Below are 21,105 nucleotides of genomic sequence, written 5' to 3'. Positions count from 1 at the left end.
TGAAAGAAATTGTAAACAATATCTTGTCACGACCAAGAGAAGAAATCCGCCCTCTCAAACTGGAAGGGAAAGCTAGAGGGAAGCATCCTCTTCTCGTCGATTTGAAGAAGTAGAGAAGGGTACATTGAAGTCAATCATGGGTAGAATATACTGCAACATTGACCGATTGATTGCCTTGGTTAATATGTCCATATAGTTGTTGGGGGAAGGCACAAACTCTAGGTGTATGATACCTAGCTCAACCTGCTCTCTAGTGAAGTGGAAGTGGACCCCTGCATACCGTGTCCATGGTGTGATGATGGATTACCTGTAAGGGCAATGAGACTGTTTTTGTCACAGTAGACAACAATGGGAGTCACATGGAAAATGAAGTGTCGCTAGTAAGCTCCTTAAGTAGATAGCCTTTGTAGTACCATTAAAAAGAGCCGGATACTTAGCCTCGACCATGGAACCTGTAATCGTCTCCTACTTATAGCTTCTCCAAGTGATAGGTGCCATGTCCAAGGTAAAGAGTTAGGCACCATGAGAACGCCAGGTTTGAGTATCTCTTGTCTAGTTAGAGTCAGTGTATCCCTACAAACATAAACCAGATCCATAAGTTAGGTTATAAGAATAGGTACACCACAAATGTCTTGAAAGATGAAAACCTGCAGTCGGATGTGACATCCTAGGTACAATGAAATAGTAACTAAGCAAATTGATTGAGTAAGCTAAATGTGGAGTGACAATGGGGATGATTTTACATTCCATGAGTTTTTCGAGTTTCTACAAGAGCATTGGATTTCACACCAGCATACCTCTACTCACTCTTCTTTCTAGAATGGAGTCGCAGAGCGTTCGAAGCAGACCATCATGAACAGGAAACGCTCTATGCTATTTGCAGTAGAGCTTCCCGAGTGCCTTTGGATCAAGGCTATTAACACTTCAGTGTACATCCTCAACTAGTGCCCTCAAAGAACGTTGTATGAGGCATTCTTTTACTCTTGACTTGTAGTTTCTCACTTTACAGTGTTTGGGAGTCGTGCTTATACGCACACCCCTAATGACAAAATAGACAAGCTCACTTTTTAAGCTGATCTTTTGATTTTTGTAGGATACTCCTCTAAAGCAAAACCCTATCATTTATTCGATCCTCGGATAAACAAGGTGATCGTTAGGAGAGATGTAGTGTTTGATGAGAGGGACATTGTGCAATCATCTGTACCAAAATCTTTGCCCTTTCCCCACATTCTTCCTTCTTAATGTCTTCTGAGCCAACTCTACTATCCACTCCTGACCCATCCATAGATTTTTCACCTCCTAGGCTCCCTCGATAAGACTCATTACCTCACTAGTATTAGCAAACAACGCCGGATTTGTGGATCCTTCCATTGGATTCCACGCCAATCTATCAGATGGATGTCAAAAGTGACTTTCTAAACAGTTATTTGGAAAAGAAGCATACGTGGAGCCTCCTCTCGAATTTTCTTTTGTTGTCCAAAAAGATAGGGTTTTTTGCTTAAGGAAGTCTCTTTACAGGCTGAAGCAAGTACCATGGTCTTGGTTTTAGAGAATGGATGAGTTCCTTAGGACTCATAGATACCATTCTACCGCTTATGACCCGAACTTATATGTCCTAACTATTTCAGAGGGGGTCAACTCTATCCTGCTATACATAGATGACCCAAACTTATATGCCCTTTGAAGAGGTGTTGGTTGAAAGAGAGTATTCAAATGAAGATTTTGTTTTTGTTCGGACTTAAACTTTGGCATACTCAAGAGAAAAGAAGAATCAGTGGTAAAAATATTACCGAGTACACGAAATCCCAAAAGTAGATACTATTATTAATTGCCTAAATACCAAAAAAGCCAATGTGTTTATAGTAGGAAAGCTTCTTTGGTTGATTCATAACATCCTACACAATGACGAGTTTGGTTATGTATCAGATGTTGGCCCATAAAGATCAACATGAATCAATCTAAGAGGTGTCTTTGCTCTATGTGTAGATTGCTAAGGTAATGTGGTACAATGCTATTTCCAAGCTTTACAAACATCGCACAATAGCCTCAGGCGAGGAAGACCATCAACTATCTATCGATGTGACAACTCATAAAGATTACCGTATCCAAGATATCCTAAGCAAAATTGCCAAAGATGCTTGGTGCTTGTAGTGCCAATGTAGCATCTAAAGCTTGGAAAAGGTGGAACTTAGAGTCCTCAACTGTTGGTTGGAAAAGAAATTATCATGTGGTACAGGCCTCTAGGTTGTGCCTCACCTGCGAGCAATCACTAAACTAGTTTGAGAATCAAGGACCTTGACGGTGGTCACTGTAGAGAAGACTACTCGACCCAGCTGGCAAAATTGCTAAACGGATAAGAAGTTCACCCCTAATTGGGGGACATAGTATACATCGTTTAGCGTGGTGCAATCAAGGTGGTGGTCAATGGCAAAATTGACGTGACCATGAGTTTGACTTGTAATCGAGGAGTTATTTCCAACTCGGACATGCTCGATTGCAAGGGCTCGAGGAAAATGTTCATGATGGGAGTCATATGATGGGTAGCTTTACTCTCCACAATCCAGGGAGTAGGTGAAGTACTTGGTGGTGACAAGTGGGTCTTTGTAGTCACCTTATCAGGAGGCAACTCATACATGTGGATGAGACTTGCATTCTAAAATGTCTCTATGGAGATGATGTGGGCCTTTGTAGACCAATGAGACAAGCTCTTTGGCATGGAGAACGTTGTCAATTGTGATGGTTGACCGGTGGTAGTGTGGGGTTGGCCTCGCCACTACCCCTATTGAGGGTTGCCACCACCTTGCCCCTCCCTTGTTTTGAGTTGTCCGATTGAGGGGTGGGTTTGAGTCTTAGCTTTTGGTGATGTGTCTTCTACTTGTGATTGACACTCATTGTCAAAATGGCCAGCCTTCTAACAATGTTGACAATATCAATTTTTCTTTGGTACATTCCACCACCCGGGTTTTAGAGATAACTGGGAGTTTCCTTGGGTCTGACTTGGTATTTTGATTTTGTTTACTCTTTCCTTGCTGCCCCTTTTGAGAAGAAGCAAAAAAGCCCCCTCTATAGAGATCAAACTATGAAACTGATCGAACAGCTAAGGGTAATGTAGTAGTTGATGCTCAAATTCATAGAATGTGGGTATGGTGGGTTGTGAGATCATTTGTTGCACGAAATGGAAGTATTTCCTTCGCAGCTTGTTTAGAAACAATATGACTTGATCGCCTGAGGACTTAGGAGCCCTCGTGGTAGAGAACTCGGCAAGAGGCATTGAAGCCTGACTTTCAAGTCATCGTGGTTAGTGATTTTAACATTTTGGAGCTCATGATCCAAATTGATGCGACAACAAGTCCTATCTTGAACCGCATAGTGATCAATCAAGCACTGAAACCTGACTTTCAAGTCATCCTAGTTAGTGACTTTAACGTTTTGGAGCTCATGATCCAAATTGGTGCGACAACAGGTCCTATCTTGAACCGCATAGCGGTCAATCAAGTGTGTACAACACTTAAATATAAGTCAAAATGTTGAAGTTGGGAATGAAATTCGGGTAATAGACCTTGCATCAACTCGATAATACTGGAGCCATTTCTAGCCTTCCATGAGTAGACAACCTTGTATGGAACAAGTGCGAGATCAGGTTGGGATTGCAGCCATAAGATCCCATAGATTTAGGGAGTCAAGGACATGTCTCATCAAATTTGACCAAGTAGTGAAGTTCAATCCGTTAAAACGAATCTTATTATTGAGGGCATGTTTGGCTGATGAGGAGGAAGACCCATGGGGTATCAGATAAGTGGAATAGGGAGGAGGTGGTGGAGGGGTATAAGTAGAAGGGGAAGATGGATAGGCAGAAATAGACTGATAATGTCCAATGGATGCTGGTTGATGCGGAGGTATTGGAATATGAATGTTTTCATAAAGGGTCAATGGAGGTGGAGGTCCGAGACATGTAAGCCCTATTCAATAGTTGGTTGGGGAACAACAAAATGGCTAAGCCTGCTAGGTAATGTCATGGAGGCAAACTGTGGTACTAGCTGATCCACGCTCAGTGATGGCTAGATGGCCTTCCCAAGCCGTGAAAAACTTGAAAGTGTAGGGATGGGAGGATGAAGCTCCATCATGGAGACACTATGCGGTTGGGGAAAAGATGAGGTCCTAAAAGGCTTGCCTAAGGGTGAAAGACCCAGCGGAGTGATGTGTGAAGACACATATGGTGCACTTAATGGAGGTTTTGTGCAATGGAACTAGTGGGTGGGATGGGTGGTAGATTAAATGGATTTGTCATTTGAGTTGTCGTGGGAAATGCGTTAGGTTTCTTTTGTTCATTAAATGCAAATGAAGAAATAGATGAATCACTAAAATCATATTGACCATGAGATGTAAAAGCAGAAGGAGAAGATGGAGGAGGGGCACTCAGCATAGACTCTTGCAACTTTTGCTTACCTTTTCTTGAGTTCAAAAAGAAAAATCTGTCCTCTTTAGTGCTTATCAATCAATACTTGGTATGAATAGTTCCTTCATCCTGAGCATTACAAATATCTTGTGGAAAAGAGGAAGTAGACTCAAAAGATTCAGAAGTAGTAGCATGCTTTCTTGACATAGGAGTGAATAAAGGTAGAGAAGTGTATGGAAAAGATGAAAGAAGTAGAGATGGAGATGATTGTGGTAGAGAGAAAAATGGTTTGTATTCCATGCCAGTTTCCATGTTAGGGTGACCTCCGTGAACAGAGTGTGGGCAGCAAAGGTAGAGGGCTTGAAACTTACAAAAACGAGATTGGAGTGAATGGGAGGGCAACATGCCTATTTATAGAAAGTTTCGGGACCTCATACCACACACCATTTTAAAACACTCTCGAACTGTGCACCATTTTAGGGTTTTGATTAATTAAGCATTTTTGGGGCTGTTTAAGTGCCTAATTTGGCATTTAATGCTTATGTTAGCTCAAGATGGAGAACTTGAAAATACGAGACAGATCTGAGTGGTGGGTAGCTGTCTATTGATAGATGAATGGATCCTCCCAATTCAGGGTTTTGGTTTAGGGGACACAGACACTCTCTTAGACCATGCACTACACACTACTCAATGAAACTTTGGTTAATTTGACTTTTGGGGCTGCAATAAAGAGCTAATAAGTTTGCAATACATTTTTTAGCTCAATTTTGACTATCTTAACAAGTCCCTATACAATACTATTGATGAGGAAGGTTATTGCCCCTTGCGTAGATTCATAAACATAAAACCCCTAAAAAATATCTAGTTAGACTCTAGAGGGAGGAGAAGAGAAGTTTTTAGCTTAGGTTATCGAATGTGCTAATCTCTTTGTAAAGAAATACTCTGACACAGAAACACAAATAACAATCATACGACAAAGCACAGACTGATAAAAGAACACAGTTAGGGTTAGGGTAACTCGGAGACAATGAATTGCCAAACTATGAGAAGAGGGCTGGAAATCAGGCGCCAATTGATGTAGACCTTCACAAAACAAGCATACTATCCCTACCATTACTGGGTGTCGGTGAAGAAGGAGAATGACTATGGGTATAGGAAATATGTGAAGCAAGCAAGACAAGCAGAGCTAGCAAGCAAGCTAAGGAAAAACTGCCTTGGAGACTGCCATGGGTAATGCCACGAATATGGTGGATCCAGAGTTGACCACTCCAAAAGACCGAAAAGGGATAAATGCACACAGATACATGTTTACATGAACAGAATGCCAATGCATGGGGTAATGCAAAGGGTGATGCAAGATGTCATGCTCACACAAGATGCACTGCAACGGTGCCACTTGGATAGTGCCCTCGCAGGGGAATTGTTCACCTAAGCGCCCTTTTACAATCATATCATCGTGACAGTGCGGATGAAGTTACAATTGTCCATAATACAATACAAAAGAATAAATGAATGAGTGTCTAAAAAAACTGTAAGCATCATTACCTGTTACTATCAAGAGTAGAAGCCGCCCCCTCTCAAATTGGAAGGGAAAGCAAGAGGTAAGCACCCTCTTCTTGTCAAGCTGAAAAAGCAGGGAAGGGTGTACCCAAACCGATCCTGGGTAATAGGTGCTGAAGAACCGGTTGGTTGACCGCTTTGGTCAAAATATCTGCAAAATTGTCGGATTTAGGTACAAACTCTAGGCGGATGGTGCCTAGCTCAACTTGCTCTTTGAAAAAATGGAAGTGGACTTCCACATGCCGCCTCCGTGGTGTAATGATCGAATTGCCCGCAAGGGCAATGACACTCTGGTTGTTGTAGTAGACAATGGTGGGAGAGTCGCACGAGTAATGAAGTGCCGCCAATAAACTCCTCAGGTAGATGGTCTCTGTGGTGCCATCGAAGAGAGCTCGGTACTCAGCCTTTGCTGTGGAAGCCGGCACCATCTCTTGCTTACGGCTTGACCAAGAAATGGGAGTCGTGCCCAAGGTAAAGAGGTAGCCGCCATGAGAACGCCGGGTGTCAGGATCTCCTACCCAATCAGAATCAGTGTACCCCTACAAACATAAACCAGAACCATATGTCAGGCCATAAGAATAAGTACACCATAAATAACGCAACACACGAAGACATGCAATGGCCACTGGCCGTGTCTGAGCTTTGGATGAGATGTCCTCCGCGAACGGGGTGTGGGCAGCAAGCTGAAACACTTGAAATCTGCAAAAACGAGATTGTGGACTGAATGGAGGGCAGCATACGTATTTATAGAAAGTTTGGGCCATTAAGTTTTATTAGTGCTATTGAGGGCTAGGTGACCAAGGCTATAACATGAAAGATGATCCTATAGGAAGTTTTTAGGTGAAAAGCGATAGTGCTTACTCCAAGTGAAGCATTTAAATGCAAGGGAAAAGGTCTTACTCCAAAATTGGAGTGGTCTCTAGTTGGTTAGAATAGATTTGAGAATTAATAATCAAAGGGTACATTTTGTGTGGTTTATAGACTCAACAATAGTGAGCACATGATTCAAAGGCCAATGTCTGAACAAGGTCATTTTTCTCAAAATGCAGGGTAAAAAATGGAGTTTTGTAAAAAAAAAGTTGTTTTTTGATGGGAACATCTCAATTAAAGTGTCTATACACAGCAAGGTCTAATTTGAATCACTAAATTTTTGATATGCTATTCAATTTTAATTGATATGATTGAAGCTTAATTTTTTGGTAAAACAATATCTCAAGAATTTAAAATTCATGGTGTTTCCAAGATGAAAAGATTTGGATTTTCAGAAAAAGGGCCCAGTAGATGAGTTCCGTCCATGGATTGTCAATGGTTCAGGGTGAGGATACATTTTTGGATTAAAAGTCTTACAATTAAAGGCTGGCTAGCCACCATTTGAGGATGACCATATGAATTTCCTTTCTGCCTCCTCTCTCAACAAGCTTAAACTGATTACCTAAGGTTCAATCCTCAAGGGGGAAAACAAATGAAATTATGATGGTTCTATGTCTAATGCTTGATGTGATTCAATTAGATAGGCACACATTTGTCAACCTGGCCACAAGATTGTAGTTTGACATGTTGGAAGTGTAGAAAGACAATATTGACCTTTACGTATACATGCAAAAAGAAAAACGTTGAAACCATGCAAAAAGGAGAGAGGGTTGCAAATGTTAGGGTGAGGAGTTCTAAAGAGTGAGATACAAGTTTGAAGTTATCTTATTGGTTTATTGTGAGCCTTTCAGCTGGAGAGAGTCCATTTGGTCAGTCTGCAGTTCTGAGATTCTCTGACATGTTTGAGATTTTTGTTTAAAATCCCAATCCAGCTATGCTATCTTGTTTATATTGTTAAATGAGCTTGTATGAGAAACATGCATAAACCTTCTAAGTTGCTTAGCTAGTCTGACATCATAGTTGATTTGATCACTAGTGTTTATTGATGATTTTGTTATGGCATTGGTGTGAAATGGTCTTTAGAATTCGGAAGTTTCATTTTTCGATACTATTTTTGGTTTGAGGTTTTAGCATAATGGATGTTAGATGAAGTGTGCATTTTTCATGCATCATCTCAATTCGTTGTAGCATGACCTATGTGTTTTGTTGCAGACAGCAGGATGTGAGGGCAACTGAGATTGACAAAGTAGATATGTTTGCCTCATTTCGATCGGGCGATGTAATCAAAGCAGAAGTTGTAATAAACTGCTCTTAATTTCTTCTTTCAATAGAGCTCCTGGTGCAGCTTCAGGCATTTGTAAAATTTCAGGCTCATGCTTCTGTGTATGCTGCTCAATTTAATGTCTCCCAGTATTATTAAAGGCACTGCTATGCTGACGTTTCCAAGGTTACTATTGCACTGGTAAGATGCTGCCAAAACACTATGTTGGTTGAAAGTTCTTGTCACAGCACTCAGAATCCCTGAAGTGCAGAAGAAGAGCTCCTTGAGCCTGTTACCATCCTGCAAGCCCACTTGTCAATGATCCCAACAATCTTTGTGGGTGTGTATAAGGGAATCTAAACCTCTCAAGACAGGTGATGAACAAGATTATCCACACCCTCCACTAGAGGTGAGAGAGGTTACATGATGACTCCAATGTTAGAATTTGCCAATTCTGGGCATCACCCAATGTAATTTGTGTGGTGTGCATACTTATTAAAGTGTCAGAGGATGGTGTATCTAGGAATTTAAATGTAGTGACACTAGACTCTAGAGTTAAATTAATCAAACTGTAGTTAGGGTGTGGATGTGTGGTTAGGTCAACCTTAGACCTAATTTGTACTCTGTACTTTCATTCAGTCGTGCAATCTTGAGCTGATATAGTCTCTTTAGCACATTGTCTACTCCTCCATTGCTAGCTAAATCTCACTTTTGGTATTAGAGTCACACATGTGGGTTCCGTCTCATCACCATCAGCTGGTACAACCCGCTCGTGGTCCATGCTGCCGCCAGCTCGGCTCAGCTCTCGTGTAGGAGGAGTTACTGAAATTCAATGAGCTGCCACTACTGCTCCATCAGCCCTAGCTAAGTTCGCCAACAATGCTGCACGGCAGCACTTTGCCCTGTCTGCCCGGCTCTGCCTGCATTGACAGCAGCACCGCTGCACCCGCCAGCTGCCTCATGCTACCTGTCCATGACGCCAGCAGCACTCAGCTGCTCCCACCACCCTGCATACGTCTGCTGCCAGCACCACCAGCGCTACCTGCAGTGCCAGCAGCGCCAGCAGCAGCATGACCTGCTGCTCCAGCTTTGCCCAGTCCTAGCTCTATGGTGCAGCCCACCAGGTTCCGCCTCCCTTGCATTGCACCACCCGCTGCCCTATTTGCGCCACCAGCGCACCTGCTGCCTCAGTCCGCCGCCAGAAAAGCTGCCTCCTGTGTGCCAACACAGCACTCCTTGCAGCTTGCTTCGCTAGTTGCACCACCATTGCACCTCTCGGACAGCCCAGACGTGCTTTCGGAGGAGGTACAAACACACGGAAAATTTGGGGCTTTTACCCGATTTGAAGTGCCGTACGAATCTCCATTGAAATTTGCAATGTCAAACAATTTCTTTGACATTTGTGTGAGAAATTTGGGGCTTCTGCAATTTTTGGGTCTAGCATGCATCTCGAGGTGCAGTCTGGTTGTTGCTGGTTGCTGTCAACGCACATCTCAAGGTGACATTTCATTGAATCTCAAAATTTCTTGGGGGAAATTTGGGGCTTTGGAGCTTCACAGATCCCAAACTAGCAAACAATTGCAAGTACAACATTGTTTGACACACATTTGGCATAGAAAATTGGTAAAATTTGGGGATTACAACATTAAATTGTTGAGATTGACTTTTTGGGCACACATTCCAAGATATAGTAGTGTTTTGCTGTTTATAATAGTTTTGGTATGGTTTACAAGGCATTTAAGGCAAATTTGTGATTGATTCTCTCTCTTGTGTTGGGATTTTGGTACTCGTGTAATTACATTTTGCGCTTCAGCTTGGAAGTGTTCGGTTAAAGTTTGTGCACTTTATTGTAGCAATGGCTCAATAGGGTGAGAGTGGCCATAGCAATGATTTTGAGTGTCTTTGCTCAGGAGGACAAATTGGATGGCACCAACTACTCCTTGGGAGTTTCATGGTGTGCAATTTACTTGTTGCTAGGGGTCTTTGGGAGTTTGTGACCGGTGACTCAACTAGACCATGAGGGTTTGCACCTAAGACATGTCAAAGAGGGGCTAGAGGATAGTAAGAAGCTCCTGTTTCTGCCCCACATTCCTCCTATAGAAGAACAAAGGAAATGGGACTCTAAAGATGGACATGCCTTATCCTTGATTGCTCTCTTTGTCGACAAGGCAATAATATCTCATACTTGATCTTATAAGACGTCAAAGGTAGCTTGGGATATGCTTAAGCAGGTGCTTGTAGCGTGAAATGAGGCCATAATCTCTTTCCTTAGAAGAGAATTGGCAAATACACATATGGATGAGGGTGATGCGATGACAAATCACCTTACTTACATTTAGGGTTTGAGAGAGTAGCTATTGAAATATTGATGAGGTGATGACTGACGAGAAGATGATCACCATTACCCTAAACTCTCTTTGAGAGTCTTATCTTGGTTTTCACACTTCATTGAATTTGTCTTTGAAGGGAGACATAATAGTCCCTCACATCCATGGAGTTACCGGTCTCTTTTGCAAGAGGAATAGACTGTGTAGAACGTGGCTATGAGATCACGTGATGTAGCTATGCTCTCTAGCCATAAAAGCAAGGGCAAAGGCAAGCAATAGATGAAAAATCAGCCTAAGGTTGATGTAGGATAGTCATTTGGCAAGATTGCCCAAGATTCTGACGAAGGGAGGAAAAATGGAACATGCCACTATTGCAAAAAGCTTGTTTATGTGGACCAATGTCGAAAAAGGTTAACAGAGGAGACGGACTCTAGTTGATTTAGCCTGAGTCATCTCCTTTTTGTTCTCGAGTGCTTTTGATGCAGAAAAATGATGGTTTATGGCATATGTGCATTGATTATCGTGCTCTGAAGTTATGGATAGATTGTAGGGAGCAGCCATATTTTGGTCTATAGATTTGAGAAGTCGATATCATTAGATATACATTAGATTGGTAGACGTGCCATCCAAGACAATTTTCAGGGCATCTTTTGGGTTGTATGAGTTTCTTATTTTGCCTTTTGGACTTACGAATGCTCTTTTCACTTTTAATTGGATAATGGATCGCATCTTCAAGCCACATAGAGGATTTGTGAACATTTGATGAAATGATTGTTTATTCAAAGAATGAGACAGAGTATAGAAGACATTTGGACATTGTGTTCAATGAGCTACATGAGCATAGGCTGGTTGTCAATGACAAGAAAAGTGAATTCTTTTTTCATAAAATCCACTTTTTGGGACATATTGTATCTGCTGATGGTTTTTGCATTTACCTTGCAAATGTTTGGACAATACGATCATGGCCACCTTTAAAAAATATTCATTAGATTCGGAGCTTCTTGGGTTTATGTTTTTACTACAAGAAGTCTTTATGTAAGTTGGCTGAAATTACATCTCCATTGCATGCTTTGCACAAGAAGGATGTGGTATTTAGATGGATAGCAGTGCAAAATTCCAACATTTGAAAAGTTGAAAGAAAAGATGACTTTAAATCATGTGCTTTTGTTGCCTAATCTAAGAAAGTTATTCGTAGTTCAATGTGATGTATGTGGTAATAGCATTGGGGCTGTTTTTATGCAGGATGGCCGAGTTGTGGCGTATGCGAGCCAAATTCTCAAAGGTGCAGAAAAGAATTTGCAAGTCTATGAGAAAGAGCTCTTGGTTGTAATTCATGCATTGTCTACATGGAAGCTCTATTTGTTGGGGATTGATTTTATAGTGCAGACAAACCATCAAACTTTCAGGTATTTTTTGGTGCAGACAAAGTTGTTAGAGAAGCATATGAAATGGGCAAAATTTCATTGTATGTTTCATCTTCAGATTGTACATATTAATGGTAAAAACAATGTTGAGGCTGATGCACTGTCATGTAAGCCACAAATTTTGGCCATCAGCATGGTTTTATTATACTAAGTTGAATGCCATGAAAGAGCACTATGTTATTGATTCAGACTTTGCTAATGTTTATGATCAGCTTTGCAATGGCTAGAGGCACGAACACTTTGTGCTAAGAGATGGATTTTTGATGACTCATGGACGACTGTGTCACAAAGCAACTAAAGGCCTAGAGTTATCACTGAAAGTCATGCTGCTCTGTATGCAAGACATAGAGGTATTGATGCCGCGGTCAAGGCAGCGGAGCATTTCTTTTATTGGCAAGCTTTGAGGCATAACATAGAACAGTTTGTTAGGACATGTATCGTATGTCAGAAGGTAAAGCATGAAAGCTAAAAGATGCGGAGTTTATTGCAGTCCTTGCCTATTCTAGATAGGCCTTGACAGAGCATTGCAATGCACTTTGTTTTTGAGCTTCCTAGGATACCTAAGGAAATGATGGTATATGGACTATCATTTGTAGGTTTAGCAAACAAGCCCATTTCATTTTAATAAGGAAGAAAATAGAGGCTGACCATATGACACGGTTATTTTTGCAGCACATTTTTAAGTATCATGGTATGCTAGAGTCGATTGCTAGTGATTGAGACCCTTCAATGATCAATTTATTTTGAAAGGGGTTTTTTGAGAATATGGGTATCACACTGAAATTCTCATCATCTTTCCTTCCGCAGATAGATGGTCAGTTTGAGGAAGCAAATTCCACAGTGTTAGGTCTTTTGAGGTGCTATGTTTCAGACCATAAGACACAGTGGAAGCAATATTTTCCCTTGGTTGAGTTTGCTTATAATAATGCAGTGCATAGTTCCACTAGCAGAGCTCCATTTTAGGTAGTTGAGGGTGACAGAAAGGTACTACCTATCTTGCAAACTAAGGATAAGATATTTGAGATTGACCATTATGTGGAAAACTCGGATGCAGTCTATGCAAAGATAAAGTATACACTTTAGAGATCATAGGAAAAGCAAGAAAGAATATTTGATCAATATAGATGTGCTTTGCAGTTTGCAAAGGGTGATTATGTATTTTTGCGTTTGGAAAGGCAAGGTTTAAAAAAATGAAAGGAAGAGAAATATTGTATTCGAAGTTGAGTATGAGATACTTTGGACCCTTTCAGGTGTTGGAGAAGATTAACAAGTTGGCATATCAGTTGAAATTACCTCCACATTGGTTGATACAAAATGCCTTTTATGTTAGTTTGCTAAGGCCCTTTCATGATGATGTGCTAGAGGATATGTTTGCTGAAATTCAGCCTGAGGTTGAGGAGTTCAATGAGATTTTGGTACTCGAGTAGATTTTGACACATAAAGAAATGTCAAAGGTAAAGCTTCCAGGAGATACTTGGTGAAATTTCAGAATTATTCACTAATGGATGCCAAATGGATAGAAGAGGATGACTTGACAGATCATCCTCGGTTGTTGTAGCTTTACCTAGATGCCGTTCAGTTGAGTCGACTTTAGTTTGGGCTCAATCAGGTTTAGTAGAGCAGCGGTTCGGGATAATGCCTGATGCTCAAGGGGAAGGTAGCAGTTTCACTCCTCTAGTTATGGACAACTCTTGTATGTAGTGGATCTCCGATGTATTGAGCATATATCCAAGGTACTACGCTGACAGTATATTTGCCATGAGGTCATTACTTAGTGTACTAGTCACTGTGAGATGTTTTTGAGACAAAAATTCTGATTAGTTTCAGCTCAGTTTTTAATCAGCTTAAGAACCGTTTATGGTTACTTTTGGGATCAGTTTTGCATCAATTTTTGCAATGAGTTTATGATTAGTTTGGGGTCACATTTGCAGCAATTTGTGATTAGTTTTGAGATGAGTAAGTGATCAGTTTATGATCAGATTATACTCAAATTTAAATAGTTTACATGTGGTTTCATGGATAATAGCATGTTAGTAAATGCCATTGATTATTTGAGCCACGGTTTATACTAAATTGATGTTTTTTTATAGTTGATAGTCAAAATAGTTGAGAAACATGAGTTATGGATGCATCCAATGAGATTCTAGTAATAGTTCTGGACTGATTTTCAATTTTATGTCATGTATATGCTGATTGAAAAATTTCAAGAGTTTTGGGGAATGTTGTATGGTTGGACAATAATACGCAATGTTGTGAGTGTGATGCCTTATGAAAATTCCAGTGCAGTATGCTTTTCCTTTGGTACAATATAATGCAATTGAGGATGATTGTAGGGATTTCAAGGGGGGACGTCTGTCACGAGGACATGAAATTTTTAGATGCATTAATCTTGCTGATAACATTTGATTAAGTTATTAATCAAGTGTGCAAGGTTCTTTAGCACATATGATACATATGGCAGCTATTTCATGGTAACATGCCAAGGATCCCAAGGATATAGTGGGTGTCAAAGGTAAAAGTGATAAGTTATGCCAATTGGGCTCTGATGGTTAGTTGGTGTCAATTTTGACCTGGGATAAAAATTTGGACAATAAGTGTCGGTGTTGAGACTAGGGACTAGCATTAATTAATTAATTAATTCCAGTCTAAGGGTCAACAAAGATTGGATTACTCCAGGTTGCAAATGGCCTAGCCGATGGACACATTTAGTTTTGGACAGGATTAGAAGGATTGAAATTAAAATTTTAGGATTATTTAATCTAAAAATTGATTAAGTGATTGGATAATGCTGAAAAATGGGTTTAGAAGGTTGCCATTTCGCAAAAATACCCATGGAAACTGAGAAAACGTTTTTGGGGGTTGGTCTGAACCATTTAGTTAATTTATAGCTTGGAAGAGGGACAAAGAGAGCTGCTTGTCCATTTTCTGTCAGAGAACAAAAATTTGTTGCAGAAGGCAGCCATTTGGGGGCCTCCGTAGGTAGGGGACAACAAGGAGTTAGCTTCTAGGGGTTGACAACAGTATTGTTGATCAGATAGCAACATTTTGGAGATGTTTGACAGTATAGGTGATTGCATTAAATGTAGGTTGGAGTAAACAATAGGCAAGATTTAGGGTTTTTTCGAGAAGAAAATCAAAATTCTTCTTTATCTTGGCTTTCTCTTACCTTCTCCAATCCACTCTCAAGAGATCTTAGCTTTTCTCAGTAGTTTCAAGCATATTTGAGCCAAACTTGGTAGACTTCACAGAGATCTATTTTATAAACCCTAAATTTTTATAGAAATTAAGGTTTAATGGCCAGTTCGGGACCCGTGCCAATCGGTGAAGGCATTGTGTATTGAATTCAGCAATTGAAATTTGTGTAATTATTAGGAAATTCAGATGCCACCCCATTCATTGTAATTTGAGGAAACATTTGGCTAGTTGGAGGTTCCATTCATGCAAGTCTCGGGTGAAAAATCAAGGGTTAATTGGTCCAAGTTGATTGTTGATTGTTGCTATAGCAAAGAGGCTTTTAGAACAGCAAAGAAGATTGTAAATCTTAGCTTGCACTCATTGCATTAGCAATCAAGCTAAAGAGATACCGAAAGGGATGGTAGTTTTAGGGTGAACAAGGTGTCGAATGTCCGAGATTATTAAGGTGATTTGTGCATTTTAAGTTATGTTCATTTGTTGATTGCTGTAATTAAGTGCTTAATCAATTTGCCATTCTTTCCAAGAAGGAAGATTGATTTTAGTAGCTTTCACGGCAACAGTTGAATGTGTATGGCTGCGTAGATTGCTAGCTGGTCTATATGTTTTATTGAAGGCTTTTGCATCCATTTTCTGAGATAGTGAGAGTGCTATTGTAGTAGCATAAAATCTTGTGATTGTTGGTTGCACGTAACACATTGAGATTTACTACCACCATTCCAGAGACAGATGTTATGTCACGGGGATGTGAAATTTTGAGATGGATTAATCTTGTTGATAACATTTGATTAAGCCATTAATGAAATGCGCAAGGTTGTTGAGCACACGTCATGTATATGGCAGTTATTTCATGTGAACAGACCAAGGATCCTAAGGATACAGTGGGTGTCAAAGCCAAAAGTTGTAATACGTTATGCTTGATACGTACTAGGTGATACTCGTATTGGTGTCAAATTTGGGCCTAGATCAATTTATTGGCCACTACTATCAGTAGTGACAATAGAGACTAGGCATTAATTAATTAGTTAATGTTAGTCTAAGGGTCAATAATTGCTTAGGGATACTTGGAAGACAAATTAGTTTAACGAATTCAATTATTGGTTGGTGAAGTTAAATTTTTTAACACTAGAATAAATTTTAAATTATTTTTTAGAATTAATATTCCAAGAATTAATTTAATAAGCTGAATATTACTAGAAAATGGGATTAGAAGGCTTCCACTCGGCAAAAACTTGCCTATGCAAGTGGGAAAAACGTTTTTAGGGGCTAGTGGAAGTCTATTCCAGCCATTGTGAGAGAGGAGGAGGTTGTTAGAGAGCAAGGAGAGGTTGTTGATGTGATTTACAACCCCTATGGATGAGTCGTATAGCATGTGATAACAGTTTGAAGTCTTCCAGGAGTAGGTGACATTAGCCCAAAGTCCTTTTGGTGCAGATGACATCATAGAAGAGAGGCCAGTAGTCTTTCTGGTGGTCTTGAGTTGTAGGTGACAGCTTCCATGGTTGTTTGAGCAGGGCAGCCATAGCTTTTCAATGTTTCTCGCGATGAAACTTTGAAATTTCTCTCTCTACAGTATTCTTTCTCATCCCCTAGCCACCTCTCAAGTTATGCCAGCATTTTTCAGTAGTTTGAGTCATCAGAGAAATAGATTTTAGTCAATTTCTGTTGTGAATTCTAATTTACAAAAGAAATTTAGGGTTTTGACGGCCTCCTTCGGATGCATGCTTAGAATTGAGGTCCCAGGACTTGAATTCCAAGAGTTAAAATTTAGGAATTCCAATATCAAATTAAGGGCTGAATTTGTCTTTTAAGGAGTAGGGAGAAAGTGAATCCCCAAGCAAACTAAGGGTCAAATTGGTTTGGAGGCTTGTTGGTCAGTTTTGATAGCAGGAGACACTTGGATAAGTGCAAGAGATCAAATGATCTCAGTTGTACTCCTTCCATTTGCAATATAAGATAAAGAAATATAGCAAGGGGTGCTAATTTTGGAGTCAACAGGGTGTCCAATGTTCAAGATTTTATGGTTAGGTGTGCATTTCAGTTTGTGAATTTGTTGATTGCTGTAATTAAGTGGTTAATTAGGTTTTTAACTACACTATCCGAGAAGGAAAGTTTGTTTCATGTTATGCAAGAGAGATCAACTTGATGTATGTTTTCACATAGAAAAATGTTGCAAACATTTTTACCAAGGCTGTACTACGTGAGAAGTTTGAGGCTTTTCACAAGTCCTTGAACTTATTACCCTTTGGTGATTGATGATCCTTGTACTTCATCACATTGGTATTGTAGGGGGTGTTAGAATTTGCCATTTCTAGGCACTGCCCAATGTAATTTGTGTGGTGTGGATACTTATTAAAGTGTCAAAGTATGGTGTGTCTAGGATTTTAAATGTAGTGACACTAGACTCTCGGGTTAAATTGATCAAACTCTAATTAGGGTGTGGATGTGTGGTTAGGTCAATCCTAGACCTTAGTTGTACTTTGTAATTTCATTCAGTTGTGCAATCTTGAGCTAATACACGCTCTTGAGTTCACACGGTCTACTATTCATTGTCTCTAGTTTCTCTCTTCTCCATAGTTAGCTGCATCTCACATTCGAAAGGATGAGGATGAAGTTATCTCATACATTGTACTTAATGATACACTTTAACAGTTCTTCACATGACTTTTTGTACATTTTCACCTCAACTTTTTTCCAGGTTTTGTCAATAAATCTTCTTTGGGAAAAAAAAACCAAGCACGGGTGGTGAACAATGAGGATCTTTATTGAGGCTTAATTGATGTCAGGCTTTCCAAACATGCAAAGGTCCACAAGAGAGGCTCCCAATGCTTCCTCAAAACTATGCTTTAGAAGCAATAGGGTCTAGAACTTCACTTTGCCAGGTAGCATCTCTAGCCCTAATAGTGTGATGTAGATGATGTCATGCATCTCACTATTGGAGACAAGGCATGCCAAGCTGATAAATTACCAACCAAAATAGTCACACAATAGACCTTGGGCTTGGCTTCACTTGCTAGAGGGTACGGACTCCTCTCCATACCACTTGTGCTTCATTACATGCTCGGCTGTGGTGCTTTTAGTCTTGCCTTGGGCATCTTTAGCATGTGCCCACTTGTTGCATCTTTGAGCCAATCAATTGCCCAAAGGCCAATGCTTTTTGAGCAATCAACATAACTCTGCCTTGGCCACTACTTGTTGCTCAAGTGCCTCTTTGAAGGCTTGCCTAAAATACTTTGTGATTCTATGGTTAGCCCAATTTATGCTCCTAGTAGGTCTATTGTCAGTGTTGGTTTTGTTCATGGGTAGGGATGACTTTAAGAAGTTATGTGTTTCAGACTAATAAATTTGTGGCAAATACTTACTAACTCTAGAAACAAAATATAAAAAATATCTCATATAATCTTAAGATATATCGGAAAATATAGAATATTCTTAGAATTTGTGGTGAATCTTGTGCAAGTGCTATATATTACATTCAAAGTGTGTGAATCTTTTGGAAAGTTATTGCACATCTACTTAAGTTTTAATTGTCAATTTTGTTTATTTGGAAAAAATAGCCAATTGGCAAATATTAGCCACTCAAATCATCCTTGAAGAAGAGCTCATTGAAGATTTACACATTGAAGAAGTTACCATCTACACTCACCTAGATCCCAAAATCAAGTTCATTTAGGGCTTCATGGTCCCAACTTAAAAAATGGTTCTTGATGGTAATCTTATTCAAGACACGGTAATTGATGCACATGCACCATGAACCATCCTTCTTTTAGATGAGGACATGAACAAAAAGGGGATGAGCTAGACTGAATCGGCTTTGTATCCAATAAGTCCTCCACTTGTGTCGTAATCTGTTGTTGGTGGGTTGCACTTACTCTGTACGGTGCCTGTTTGAGTGGAGTGTTGCGATGGGATGGCTCTCAAGCATTTTTGGGGGAAGTTCTCTAGGCAAGAATCAAAGAAACATTCTTTTTACTATGGTAAGAAATCAGTCGTGTATCGATTGGACTTAGACTGCTTTACCTCATCTTTATTACCACTCTTTTGCTTAGCAAAAATCAAATACGGAGAAAGATTGTTTTCATTATATTGGAAATAGCTGAAGCTAATACAAATGGGACTGATTCTCCTTCAGTTTTACATCCAAAACATGAATCTTTACTCTGTGCTCTAAAGTTATCTTTTTTTCGTATTTGTCCTCTGCTCCATAGACCTTGTGGCACCAACATCCACCTAACAAAACATAACCACCCTCAAGTTACATGATGTAGAACTCCTCAATATGCACCTAACTTTGAATATGGAATCTCGGTGTCCTTATGATAGGTGTAATAAGTTCACCATGATCAGGGAAACCAAGATTTCCACGCTCACAGGCTTCATGTCCTCTGGATGAATGCTTAATTTTTCTACGAACTCTAAAGATGTGAAGTTTGGCCATGCACCTGGGTCAAAGAATATCCAGGTCATCTCGTTTCTCACTCTGAAGTTTACCCCAAGCCTTGCACAACTTTGCAGCATCTGAACTGGACTTATCATTGACCATATTCGGGACAAACTAATTGTTGGTTTCTTCTTGTTGTGTTACTGCTTATGTTTTACCATTGGCTGGCCTCTTTTTATTAGGACCAGTCACATGCTATGTGACCATCTTCTTCACAAATAAAACACTTGTTGGCAGCCCTCAAAGCTTCATGCTGTGCTTGTGTCTTACCATTTCCTTCGTTCTGCCTATTGTGTCTTTTAACCAAAACTTTTCCATAGCAATGCATCAGCCCCAAGAGCATTCTCAATGAGCTGAGATACGTTCTGCATCTTAGTCTTTGGGCAATAGTCACACATGCACTTGGTCAGTCCACAACAGTACTTTTCTACTTCTTCTTTCTCGTTAACCTCTATGTAAGAGTAGCAAGCAGCAAAGCATCCCAAAACTTCTTGTACTCCTTCAGACCTTTGCAATTTGTTGCCCTTAATTGATATAGGCACTCTTGCTGGAATAGTATCCAATCTTTTGGTGCTTTTTGTTGGACCAAAAGATTTGTCCACCAGTGTTGTGCATCTCCTTTGAGAAAAGTACATGCCTTGTGCACCTTGTTTCCACCTGAATAAGGTATGTGAAACTGTCAGATGAAAGATAGCTTTTAATTCTGTCTTGAATTCCATTGAAGGTCTCAAGCTTCAGTGATTGTCCTCCCTCTTAATAGTCTTTTGCTTTTTCCTTTGGAGTGAAGTTGTTATAGATAGGTGTTTGCAATAGTCTAGGCTGATTTGCACTACCAACTGCTAGGCCAAGATTCTTAATTATTCATGCTGAATTTACATGACTAGATACCAGTACAAGCATTCTTTGTGGATGGGGTTGCATCCCAACCTGAAAACCTGGATGAGTGCCCACATTTCCATACATACCATTTATTGGATTAGTCTACATACCCGCAAACACATTTCTTTGCAAGGTTGACTGTAGACCACTACTAGGACCTTGGCCAGCCTTGAGCATTGGCTGCCATAGCCTTAAACATAGAGCCTCCTCCAACTAAAAAGGATGCATATATAGTGGTGGCTGACTTGCTCATTTACCTGTTGCACTTGTTGACATTTGTTACCTTGTCCTTTAACTTCAATAGGCAAAACAAAATCAGATTGCTGAATTGGAACATGTAGCATTGTTGGAATGTCGAACTGCAGATTGAAATCTAGTGGCTTATCTTCCAGCAACATCAGGATCTCAGATTTTTCCTTTGCTAGCCTCAAAGAATCCAACAAGGCAACTTAGGATTCTTCATAACTTGGGCAAAAGTCTCCACAAGAGTAGAGATCTGAGTAAACTTGTGAACTATGCGAAGCAATTGTAAAGCACCATTATCAGCGTCAGTCCTCTTGGGCTCCCTAGACATTGAATCATGGTTGTCAGGTATGAAAGGTACGATACGGTATGGTACGATAAAATACGTTACAAATGGTACCTTATGATTTTATAAGGTATGGTACAATATTAGTACCAAAAAGAAAACTTAAATCTTTTTAAAACTATAAATCATAAGACACATGTTTAAAGTGAAAATAGGCTATAGGAAT

The 21,105-nt window shown here is 40.0% G+C and overlaps 1 protein-coding gene across 5 annotated transcripts in view; it reads left to right on the top strand.

Annotated features, from left to right (window-relative positions):
* Positions 1-21,105, top strand: part of LOC148041871 (Nucleic acid-binding, OB-fold-like protein) — an 81,856-nt gene that overhangs the window by 41,769 nt on the left and 18,982 nt on the right. For 3 of the 5 annotated variants that reach the window (XM_087683604.1, XM_087683596.1, XM_087683613.1), the window contains exon 4: positions 8,039-8,123. In XM_087683604.1, the coding sequence (XP_087539730.1) occupies positions 8,039-8,123 (85 nt within the window). Of the gene's footprint in view, positions 1-8,038; positions 8,124-11,656; positions 11,821-21,105 lie in introns of all 5 variants that reach the window. The other 2 variants (XR_015691676.1, XM_087683589.1) reach the window with 1 other exon arrangement.

The sequence above is a fragment of the Lygodium microphyllum genome, chromosome 1, assembly GCF_053477565.2.
Source record: "Lygodium microphyllum isolate KBCC chromosome 1, Lygodium_microphyllum_v1.1.10, whole genome shotgun sequence".
Lineage (NCBI taxonomy): Eukaryota > Viridiplantae > Streptophyta > Polypodiopsida > Schizaeales > Lygodiaceae > Lygodium > Lygodium microphyllum.
Note: the sequence above shows the minus strand (reverse complement) of the source record. Positions and strands in the feature narration are given on the sequence as shown.